Raw genomic sequence first — 12789 nt, 5'->3', positions numbered from 1 at the left:
TCCGATTGAGCATCTCTGGGACATTCTTGGGCCTGAAAATCAGACACCATGATCCCCCAGTTCAAAATCTCGCTGGACTTGAAGCCGCACTTCATGAAGAATGGATCCGTTTGCCTCAGAGAAGCATTCAACGACTTGTAATGAGTATGAGGCATAGTGTTGAAGCTGTGGTCAATGTCCGTGGATCATACACACGTTACTGACGTTCCTGTCATGCAATAGACTCTGCACTCCCTAGGGTGTATATGGTCTGCTGATATCAAGACAGTTACATGACAAAAAAAGTTTTTCAATGTTTTCTAATCCTTCAATTTCTGGTCTTCGGTAAAATTCCTTTCTGCTCATATTCTTTTGGAACACAAGATAAACTTGCTTTGGGACAACTTTTGCATCACATGAGGTTTACATATACGGCATATAACAATCGTACATCTTGTTATAATAGTCATCATTAAGTGCCAAAAGTAACAGCTCACAAATATGGTGGGTGGCGCTTAACTTTTGTGCATGCGTATATATTTGATGGTGCACTTCTGCTTGTCAAATGGGTTCGGCTGTAAATGCACTGCACACACTGTGTCATATTGGTTCAATAGTGGCACTGAGAGCTTTAAGGAACTGTGATGATAACACAGGCGTGTAGATCACACATCAGAATGTAAGGCTGGCACTGCCTTGATGAAATACTGCAGAAGAGTCAACCTTGAGGCAGGGGGAAAGCTTGATGAAGGAGGAAAGACCGAAGTGATGCAGGTCAAAGACGTTTACCACTTTGGTGAAACCGAAGAGCATGGGTATTGTGCTGACAAACCTTGAAACATAATGGAGCAAACCGGGATTCGAACCCACGAATATGAGTTTCTGACATGCCAAGGGACACAACTCTGTAGAGCGAAGTACTGCACCTAAGATCCTCCATGTGACGTCCCCCGAGCCCGAGAAGGGTGGGTGGGGGAAATGCCTTAGGATGGATATATTCCTAACCTATCGCCAAGGCATTGTGATCTCAAGAGAGTGGATCTGGAACTGGTGATATGAACAAGGGCAGTTGATTATTGAACTGTGTGGCAAACAGGTTGATGTTTAGAAAGTATAGCTGTTGAAACACAAGATGCAACACTTCTGGATGCTGTTTCCATTCTGTGGTCGACTGTTTCGGAGGAATAAGACAGAACCTGTCTCCGGAATGTGCCAAGCTCGAGCTTCGATGTACAGAGATCAAATCAGCAGGTATAACTGAAACCTGTGACGTAGTAGCTGCTGTGACCAGCCAATTTGTGGATGTAATAAGCTATGGGTGTCATCAACTATACATGATGAAGTTCTTGCTACCGATGCTGGATGAACAGAGTCACTGCAAAAAAATCAAAGAATTTACGGATACTGGAGACGCTGCAAAGGGTGTATCCGTATTCCAGCAGGTGTATTGTAATCCAATATATATACGTCCCTGACAAGTGCTTCGCTTATGCAGAAGACCCAGACGTTGCTGCCACTGATGACCCGTTATATGAGTGGCCAATCGATCGATTCTGAACCAAATAGAAGAACTGTCCACTGGAAGTGTCTGCTGAGGAGGTAAGCTGCGGATACTTGTGAAAAGCAGGATAAATCAGGACATGCAGGTTGGCATGCTGCAGGTCAAGACACACCATGTAATGCCCTGGTGTTAAGGTTTTAGAATACGCATGGTACCGAACATTGGGCTTGTAGTATGTCTGCGTTGTGCACTGCAGCAGTCGCTGTTTGGTCCTCGTCAACCAATGCCATTGCTCCAGAAACAATCTAGATGTCAAGAACTGACAAAGCATAAGCAACTTCCAAGAAGAGTCCAGAGAGTCAGTGGGAAGGAAACATTGTGGCTGCAACTGGGTAGTTGTACTATATAATAGCTATAGCAAGATCTCCTGCATAAGCAGATAATGGAACATCCAAGAGTTCTACTCCTGTTTGAGTATCCGAATATTTGTTGCTGTCTTCGAGAAACCCGGCTCGAAAACGAGATGTAAGTTAACATCCCTGACGGACATTACAGCTGAGCAGCGTTTCCGTGTTTGCCACACCGCAGTATCATGCTTCATATTGGGAAAGGGAAGTCACAATCATGAGCTATCTACGTTGTTTTCACATTTGCGAAAAATGGTGTTAATGACACGGCATGTTGTCGCTGGTCAAAATATTAATTCACTATCTAAAATCCCTAAGGTAAATAGTATTCATAATGAAATGTTTGAATATATTTTATTTTATTCTTTCCGTAATGTCAATTAAATAAAATTCTCATTAAATATTTTTCCCCAGATGAGGGAACTACTCTATTTTTTTTAATAGGGATGACTACAGGTGGGACCACATTTTAGAAAGTCTTTAGTTGTGGTATCATGTGTGCGATATGCACTTCCTCCAAGTTTGTTTAGTATCGGTAATCTTAATTCTTAAATTGTGGTTCCACCTTTTTCCTGTCATAGTGATTGCAACAGGAGGCCCATGTATATGTTCATGATGGTTCATTAAGATGGCTAACTTATAACTATGTTAAAAAAGTCGGCCCATCTTCTCTGACATATATCAAACAATAGTTATTATAGTTAACAATTATAATAATAGTACCTCCATAACATCAGTGTCATTAATCCTGTATTTCTGCTGTCATCACACAATATAATTTTTAGACTTTCAACAAAAGTCCCCTTGACAAATATCGATATTAAGGTGGGTGAGTTGGGTTTAATGCTGCTTTGTGAAGTATTCCAGTTACATCACGAGGTATCATCTTAATCCAGAAGTGATGCAGGTCTTAGAAGTGTACCACTGAAACCAACGCACACGGGTGTGGTGCTGAAAGACCAACTATCCATAACCAATTGAGATACTAATAGTATCTCCCTTTCTAAACCTCTGCGTATGCACAAGGCAGGAAGTTTTCACTTCTTTCCAATATCAGCGTCCAAGATGCAGATTATTAGGGATGTGGGGGGAATTACTCCTTATGTAATGGATTCTTTAAAATATTAACTATGAAAACGATTGGTTGATAATTCTTACAAATACAAAACCTCTTTACATCAGTGCCAAAACATACCAAAGGGACCATTGGGTTCTGATGCCACGTAATACCCTTGATAATTAACAGTCTACTGAATTTAAAAAGAAAAACCCAAACTCCACGATTCCCATCAAAATTGATTTTCGTTTCGCCCTAAAATCAGTATTTTTTAGGTATCTAATTGTTCCAAACAACCATTCTAGTTCCATTTCCCGAATTATGCCAAGGACACTATCAAATATGTGGCAAACTCCATAGACTCCATGTATTCAACCGCATCAGAAACGCAAGGTGTACACACAATGCGAGTAACGTTAAGACCATACAATATATGTAGATAATATTAAGAAATGATAACAGAATAAGCATTTAATAACAAATGGGCGTTGATTGTTTGATAACAACTATGCGTGTTTATTGAAAATTGAGTCGACAAGTCTTTGGAAGAAGGCTTGAGGAATCCCGTTCCATTCCCGCACCTAAAAGGCTTCCAGTTCCTGATGTGTATGTGGCTGCCTTGCATCCTGAAGATGCCTCTCAATCTCGTCCTAGACATACTCAATTTGCGCCATGTCCGATGACAAAGACGGCCAGGGCATCACAGGAAGAGAGGTCTGACGTAACGAAGAACATCATCCCTGTATACCATAGCAGTCACACGCTGACGGAATATGTGTGGAGGGGTTCTATGATGATAACTTAAACCTCCCCACACCATGATGTTTCCTTCTCCACACCGGTCGCGCACATGTGTCACCCGGATGTAAGGCACTGGAGGAGTAACCCTCGGCCCTACAGAACCGAGGCCGGTCTTGGACACTGCCTGTCTGTTGATGCCTTGCGATCAATCTGGTGTAGGTAGAAACATGACATCCAAAGTGCCTCGCCACTACAGTTGACGTTGATCCGGCCTGTAGCATCCCAATGGCAACGGCTCTCTGACGTTCAGTTAATTGAACCATGTTTCCCGATCATTTTCAAAGTCGAGTGTGAAATGCTTGGTGTTGTTGTTTTTAATATTTTTGCTTATAAAGGATGGACAAGGGGGTAAATGCACGCATTTTTGTATGTGCTTTGCGCTGCAAGTACAAAAAAACGTCAAACGAGATGAACGACGTGCTCAAAATGAATGATGTAAATAGTCAGCAGTGTTTCTTCAATGCGTCTTTTTACGTTTGTATACATTTCTTTCCACAAATAACTATTGTGTGCATTTCAAACACAAAAACCTTGACTTGCGTTTCTGTTGCTGTTGAGCATATTTGCATCCAATTCCCCAATTGTTGTGTCATCAATTTATCCCAAGCGGGCAGGACCCCATGTGACCTCAAGACCATATAGCATATGACGTCACTTCCACTTCTGAAGACGTCACTTCCAGAGACCCGGACATAACTCTTGTGATCACATGTTGCTAGATCACTATTACCTGTCCTACAACTAGTAGGCAATATAGTATGCTGCAGGAAGGACCTCCACTTATTCCCCGCCAAGTCGGGGGCAGATACTGGGTGATGATCGCCTGGTCTGCTACCACCGGGCCGAGGCTGTAGATACCCTGCAAACCTGGTTGTATGTTTCTGAGGTAAAAGGTGGTAAATTTATTGTGGGAGCGCCATCCCATGAATGTTGCTTTGCTAATTGCTTAATGTCAATCTGGAGAGAGATATCGAGTCGACGGTGCCACACACTTGGCAAGGGCAGGCAGTATTAACTATGTCCTAGCGTCCTAGAGCCGTGATTCTAAGCCATGAACTCATGTAAAGTCCTGACGGTAATCAAGCTGCAGTTTTCCGCATGCGCGAGTCCGCAAAAGTCGAAAGCATGAAGTTCAGAGATCCTGGACAATAGGAATGCTGTTTTCTTGGTCAAATGTAACAACGTGGCAGATGTCAAAAGTTGGAACAGATCCTTCAAGACAGTGGACAGAACAACCAAAAGGCTCCACTTGTGCGTAGCGGTTTGGACTTCCTCCAGCAGCAACCTGTTGAGGACATTGTGATCTTTGATAGATAACTTGCCGATTTGAAGAACCGAGATGTAAGGGCAGCACTGAATCCTTCAATGTGCCGTTGCAGAACTTGGCAATCTGGCAAAGATGAAGGTGGAAAAACATCACCATGGGTACAATTACAGGTTTCACCTCCACTCCAGTTGCCATATGTTGTGGTAAAGGGTGCACTGGCAAAGGTTTAGGGAGGGGGGTACTATTATTATCTCAACTTTTTATGGATAGACGACAGCGAAGATGACTTAAAATCTAAAAGATTTTATTAAGTGATGACAAATAAAATACAGAATTGATGGCATTGATGTAATAGAGATTTTTTATTTGTAAGACTTAAACTCTTTTTTACAGGCTACGACCTTTGGAGTGGCCTTTATCCAGAACATGAATGATCATTGTCTTAAAAGATACACATGGCTTACAGATATACTTGAAAATATGATATCCCTATGAAGTCCAAGCATCACATGGTTTCAAAAGCAAAAGAATTTTTTTTGCATCTCTGAATATGCCTTAGGCAACTGTGAGTCACCTTGCTAGTCAGGCTGAAAACTTTTAAAAAGGCCGAGGACAAGAACAACAACCATATAAAGGTCGACACCATTACCTTGGTTAGTGCCTTGGTAACAGGTTATCTGACAACATGCTGTCGTGTGGCAGCAGATTATTTTAGGTTAATTCCGAGGCAGCTACTAGAAGCGCTTGTAAAATGTAAAAAGACGTTGTTACTAGAAACATTTGTGGCATGCGACAAGAAGACATTAGAGCCACCTTCCTACCTCACTTCTAGGATTGAAAGAATTAGAATTTCAGGGAGATTTTAAATTAAAGGAATGGGAATTGCAAAGCTTGAGTAAATCCCATCAACATGATCCAAATTACTTTGGTGCGACACCATATGTCGCATTTTTTCTAATGGGCACAAGAGCATTGGGTAATGTTAATGCAATGTGTTTTGAAGGGCAAACCTAAATAAATTTATTCAGCATTACCATTTTATGTTAGTTCAAACTATACTGAACCGCAAAAGAAACGTCACCCCAAGTAACATTGCATGAAAAGTTGTCATTTAAATGTCTGGGTAATTTTTGTCAAAGTTTCTAAAATTTAACAATACCTGTCCAGAAAATGAAATTTGATGATAAAAAACAAAGCAGATGACAATAAAACCGATTGCCCAAACACAACGGCAACGGCCATGGTAACCCGATACACGCGAGTTCCGTGCAAAATGAAATGCACATACGTTCCCCCATTACTTTCCCTATAAAAATAAAGGGTTGTGTTGTTGAGAGAGACTCGTGGGGTGGTCTCTCTATTCATGGTGTGGAGTGGATTGGTCTTGCACAGAGGGTCAGCCCTGTGGTCTTCTAGAACATCAGTCCAGGGAGAGGCAATGGTGTCACAGCAGCTCGATACATTGATCAAGTCTTGAGACCATACATCATACCTTATTTGGCACGTCGAAGCAACCACGAGTTTCAGCATGATAACGCCCGTGCCCACTCTGGACTTCCTCCAGCGGAATGCCATCAGAACCATGCATTGGCCTGCCCTCAGTCCCGATTTACATCCCATTGAGAACCTGTGGGGCGAGATTCAAAGACGGCTGAATGACGACCGACCAAGGCCGACAACTGCAGCTGAACTGCGTCAGGCGTTCCTCAAGTGCCTATGGCCTTCATCAACCGCCTCATCCATTCCATGTATCGACGTTGCACGGCAGTCATTGATGCACATGGCTGACACACGAGATACTGACTTGTGATGCCATTTTCTCAGAGACTAGTGTTGTGTTTCACTTTAAGAACATTTGACAATTTAATTTCAACCTTGATGATCAGTTTTGCCAAGTTTCATCTTTTTAATATGTCCCAAAGTATGTTTACAGTGTTTGGAGAAATAAGGTTTCTCATATATCTTTCCATGGTGACGGTTCTTTTGCGGTTCAGTATATGATGAATTTGAAAATGGCAATTGTGAAGGCTAATGAATTCGTCTCTGAGCCAGATAGGCAAAAAGGTTCGGCAGTCAAAGAAATGGGGGATGATACTAATGACTGTGGAATTCGATAGGCAAAAGGGACACTTTGCTTCATAGGTGGTGTTTGTCGAAGGATGTTGATCATGAGTTTTTTTAAATTACAGCAGGTGATTTTGTGAAACATTTCAAGCAGTGTTCCACAGAGATTTCGTCAACAAGTTTGACTCACGATATTCCTATGGAGGGTCATTTCAGTGTATAACAAAACTTGTAATAAAATTTTAGCTAATTTCTTCTGACCTAGTTTGCGTGAGGGTGTGTCAGTGTTGCCATAAAGCAAACAACTCCCAACATATATTTCAACTAATATTGAAAAGGCAGAAAGACTGAAAAATATCTTCACTCCATATAAAATATTTATGATACAAGAACAACTATGACCTATTTCACATTTTGTACGAAATGAACGAAATGGCAATATCAAGAAAAGAAATTGATATGACAGAAAAAAATGTTGGCCTCCAAAGACAAAATATGTCATAAATTATTATGAAAAGCTTGAGACTCTATCAGCGAAGCATTGTGTTTACTGTTCAAAATATCACTGCAATAAAGTAAATTTCCATCAGTGTGGAAAAAGCAACGTAATGCCATCACACTATTGTTTCTAATTATCGACCGATGTCACACATAAGTTGTTTAGGAGAATTGTTTGAGAGAGTTCTGTTCCAACATTTATATAATTACTTTCATGAGAATAACTTGTATAAATACCAATCGGGGGACCCGGGAAGATCCGGTTTAAAATAGGTCTTCAGCAACCAATTGGAGAAAATGCTTGACGCAAGAGGCGATCAAGGGGATCAGGTGGTCAGACTCGCTGACTTAGTTTATGCAAGTCATCGTTTCCCAGTTGTGTGGATCGATGCTCATGATGCACAGAATTGTATGGTCGTCATACAGCTGGAATAGTGTTGAGTGCGGCGTTAAACAACAAACAAAACAAAGCAATCGGGATTTCAAGCTTGTCGCTCAACTGTTCACTAACTACAAGGACTTTATCATCAAATTTGTAAAACGTTAGATAACAAAGAAAACTATTGTACTGTATTTGTAAATGGTAACATATCCATACCAAGATATAAATGTTTTTTGTCATATAGAAAAAACAACTTCTGAGATAATTTACTCAATGAAAACCTCACACATCTACTTCACGGAAATACAATTAACCGGTCCAACAATTTCAAGCCCGGGAGCGTCCGAGGGAAACTCACTAATAAAGCAATATTTATATAATTGTGTTCTTGTATTAATTTTAAAAAAGCGTCAGTAATGTTCATTTCTTTTTTTACTATAATCGTGTGTATTTTACATCAGTCTCCCAACTGTTAACACAATTCATAATTTATTTATTTACTCATTTCCTACGCTCCTGGGCTCTAGCTCGAGATATTTATGCAAAGCATTGAGGCAAGAAGTAGGCATTCCCACCGGCTCCGATTGCGCTCTCCTTTTTGCTGATCTGTTTCCCTATGCATATGAATCTGAATTTCTGTCGGAATTGGCAAAGTCTCCAGCAACCCATGCCTGCTGCAAAAGGTGACTATTCTTGGTATAAGAGGCGACTAACGGGATCGGGTGGTCAGGCTCACTGACTTGGTTGATGCATGTCATCGTGTCCCAATTGCGTGGATCGATGCTCAATCACTGAATTGTCTGGTCCAGACTTGACAAACAAAACTATATGTCGAGCAATGTTCCAGCAGCTTGGTGTCAACATTTCACAACTTTTGAGGTACAAACAAGCATGCTCTTTCTACCGAGTCTTCAAAGAGCGTGATACAACTCTTACACAGTTGTTCCAAGGTTACACCATTCAAGGCCAAATTAAAGCCTTTAAAACGTTCTTATGGTAGATATTTGGAGGACATTTCCAAATTTGAACATCAGTAATAACAATTATGTCCGATGCAATTCCCTATTTTGACTTGCACCATAATGTTCCTGTGTGTTTTTTGGTGAACACATGACTTGCCTTTGAGTGTGTTTGTGATGGGTGACACCAGTTGGGCAGGATACAGTCGGCTTTTTCGCAAAGACCTGGTCTCATCACTATTCGATAGTGATTCATAAACACATGCTGGAGACATAGTCAGAACCATGCAATCGAGATTTCTGATGAATATTGAAAGGGTTTTGTTCCTAACTTTGTTTTTTCTTCAAATGTTATACTAATATGGTTCCGTCCTATCTCACAGATATTCTACCAGAAAACTGACAGAATTTCAGAAACTCAGAAAACATTAGTGTTCCTCCCACAAAATTAAGACATTTAGCACTGGCATTAGGGTTTTGTGTTGTTACCCATCCCGTCAACCTTTTAAGGCCATGCAGATATCATGGTCCTTATGTAATTGCTAAGAAAGTCCATGAAAGTGATATAATTGTACAAACTTCTGACTGTTGAAAACAAAAATTGTTGCATCACTTAAATATGACCATACAACATTATCACTGGTTTGAGCATGTAAAACAGGAAGTTATTGCTACTGTTTTCCCTGTATCAGATGAATGCAGTTAAGAGTTTACAAGCGTTCATGTTAAGTTTGATGATTTGGTTGAGAAGGATAGCCCTAGGCTTAAGAATTCTGTGGTGATAAACATGATCTTTATGAGAAGTTAGCTCATCACACTCCGGAACAACAGCAACACCATTTGTTTCCAAATGTACCTGGTTGTACCACTTAGTCATGACATAGATGAAGATGAAGCATTTCCTGTAAAACAGCATCCTTATAGATGAACCGATTTGGAGCATCTCTGGAAAGAAGGCAATTACATGCTGGAGAATGACATCATCAAACCAGTGGCAGTAAGTGGAGCTCACTGTGCTTAATGGTCCCCAAGCCTGACAATACCCACCGACAATGTTGTTCCCACCTGAAGCCAGTGAGCTCACTGTCCAAAAAGGACTCATACACCATACACAGAATTGATTGCAGTATTGACAGAACTGGTCAAGCAAAGTTTGTCAGCAAGTCTGACCTTTTAATGAAGTATTATCAGGTTCCAATTACAAACATGCAAAAATTTCACCTTTGGCTACCACAGATGACGTCAGTGCAAAGTTATGACATCTGGGCTAAAAAAATGTGCATTCTTCCTTTCAACACCTCAGCAATGATGTTAATTCAGTCCTCCAAGGTACAGAGACTTTTTTCGAAGACATTAGGAGAAATTCTATAAACTGGGACGATCATTTGAAGAGGATCCTTACCTTCTTTGAGGGACTATCACAGGCACAATTGACTGCAAATCTGTCCAAGTGTAAATTTCTCAGACACATGTTGTGTCAGTCAGTCAAGGTCAAGTACAACCGGTCAATACAAAATTAAAGGCTATTGCAAATTTTATTGATTGATTGTATCAGTGCAGTTTCGCTAATAATTGCATGTACATGTATCAAGTAAACATGTCTTTTATGTTCACGTAACATATTTATAGAATCTCTTATAAACTCTTATCCCCCAAACAATCCAATTTTAAGAACATTTTGACTATGTTCATTTATTCTAGATACAGCTAATATTTGGAACTCACTACCTATTGAATACACCAATGCCAGTAGTTTAGGAAGTTTTAAAAGTTTTATAAAAAGCAAAGATAGGAATGGTATATACTTTGATGTAAATTATGGATCAAGATTCAGTCAGGTTATAACACTACCGTCTCAGGCTTGGCTGCAGCGATCTTAACACCGATAAATTTGCCAGATTTACATCCGACAGCCCGAGATGTTTTAGTGGCTATCACATGGAACATGTACTTCATGTCTTCTTACGTGTCCCAGTTCATTAAGGCAAAATATGTATTATTTCGTAAAAGGCTATAATATATATCAAAATTTAAAAGATAATTCACATTTAACGACTGTAACAAATCTTGAAATTTTGAAATCAGTGCACAGTTATATTCTATCTTCTTGCCGATTGAGAGATTTTGTCTGACATGTTGGCTTTCCTATATGATACCGCAATGTTGTTGTGCTGGATGTAAATAATAACTTGGCTGTAGTTGCGAAAGACAATCCAGTAATAAAACACTTACAGGACAATAATTATCTTTCGATGCATTGTAATTTGTATGTGTATCATGTTTTTGAGAGGCATTCAGGTAAGCAAAATTTGCTTGTTGGCCAATCCCTCCACTTTATGGAAATAAATATGTTTATATAAAACTTTCTTCTCTTTAAAGACGACCGTGTAATGAGGCAGTAGATCTTTACAGGCTATTTCTGATGAATGTTAGTGGCAGCTAATTGTGGCAGCGTTCGTAAAATGTCAAGCACCGTTGTTACCAAATTATTTTGCAGTATGCTACAACCAAAAATTAGGAGTTACTTCCCTACCTCACTACTTTGACAATCTCTGATTCGAGGTGCTTCACAAAGTAACAGTTTCTAAAAGGCTGGCTGTACCTATGTAAGAGCGAGACGAGGCTATTCGAGGCCATCTTCAACCTGACTCATGACTTAGCGACTTGCCCAGTGAGTTCAAGGCACTGGCCACACATTCAACTGTGACAAATTCTGGACATTCGTGATTGCACTGACTTAAGTGGAAGGGCCTGTTGTTTATTGCTGCTGACACATATTTGAGCTATTTTATCGTTATATCATCTTAATTATTTAACGAATGTGTGGTTATTTACTTATTCAATAATTTAATTCTGTCTGTACCGGTTTCTGGATTAAGGTTTGTGTTTTAACATGGGAAGAATGTAAGAATACTTGATACAGTAAGCAACTGTCTCAAAGTGAATTATCACAATACACGGAGCATACAAACAACTGACATGGAAATCATTCATTTTAGTTTCATTTAATACCAATTGCTTCAGTTATTTGGGAGGAGACAAAATATGAAAAGCACACATGAACAAATGACATGAAACGTGAGCTGTTAATTCTCCACAAAATTAATCATTTCCCTTAATATCAAAATATTTGCAATAATTATATTCAATAGTTGCATCAATTGTGTCATGAACAGGACATACATTTAGTGTTGATCACCCACTGTGTTGCAACCTCCAGCAACATCCCCCTGCTGGTGGACAGGAACCATGTCATCATGCATGGCCTTCCTCCTGTGGCTGGATCTGGTTGTGCTTACAAGCGTGTACTCTCCACTGGTGCCCATGGACTGTGAATTAGCAGTTGACGCTGGCACTTTCACTATGTTGTTGTATCAGGCTGAAGGAGCATTGACTTCAGGCTTTCCGTGGCACAGTCCACTGGAAGAACACCATCATTGTCTCTTATGTTAACGTCAGCACCATGTGACAACAACAGAGACGTTACATCAACATGCTCACAGCTCACAGCTGAAACATAAAAGTTCAAATAGCCTCTATTATCACTTGCCCGTGAAGAGATCACCCGTTTAATAAACATACAGCTGTATTACACATTCTGTAATACCAAAACGCGTGCTTATGTACTCTTGGAACACGTTTCATGAACAAATATTGAAAGCTCTGAACATCCCTTGGCTTATTCAACGACATTGCGTGTGGAGATGATAGATCACTGAGAGGAGCTTATGCACACTCGATGACCCCAGCAACCTTGTTGCTAGGCTGACATCACATGGCATTGTTTCGCCAAAGGATCTTGCAACAAAATTCCACAAATTACGTCATTGGGTATTGTGACATGATTGTAAACTTTGAGGTGCAAGGCCCCGTT

General features: G+C 40.2%; 1 protein-coding gene across 2 annotated transcripts in view; it reads right to left on the bottom strand.

Annotated features, from left to right (window-relative positions):
- Window positions 1–11904: 11904 nt before the first annotated feature.
- The window catches only part of LOC124113767 (acyl-CoA-binding domain-containing protein 6-like), a 90221-nt gene continuing 89336 nt past the window's right edge, over window positions 11905–12789 (bottom strand). For both annotated transcript variants that reach the window (XM_046474280.2, XM_046474279.1), the window contains exon 8: window positions 11905–12425. In XM_046474280.2, the coding sequence (XP_046330236.1) occupies window positions 12277–12425 (149 nt within the window). In that variant the 3' untranslated portion in view covers window positions 11905–12276. The remainder of the gene's footprint in view (window positions 12426–12789) is intronic.

The sequence above is a fragment of the Haliotis rufescens genome, unplaced genomic scaffold, assembly GCF_023055435.1.
Source record: "Haliotis rufescens isolate VD_foot unplaced genomic scaffold, xgHalRufe1.0.p SCAF_8, whole genome shotgun sequence".
Classification (NCBI taxonomy): domain Eukaryota; kingdom Metazoa; phylum Mollusca; class Gastropoda; order Lepetellida; family Haliotidae; genus Haliotis; species Haliotis rufescens.
This window is presented reverse-complemented; position numbering and strand designations above follow the sequence as displayed.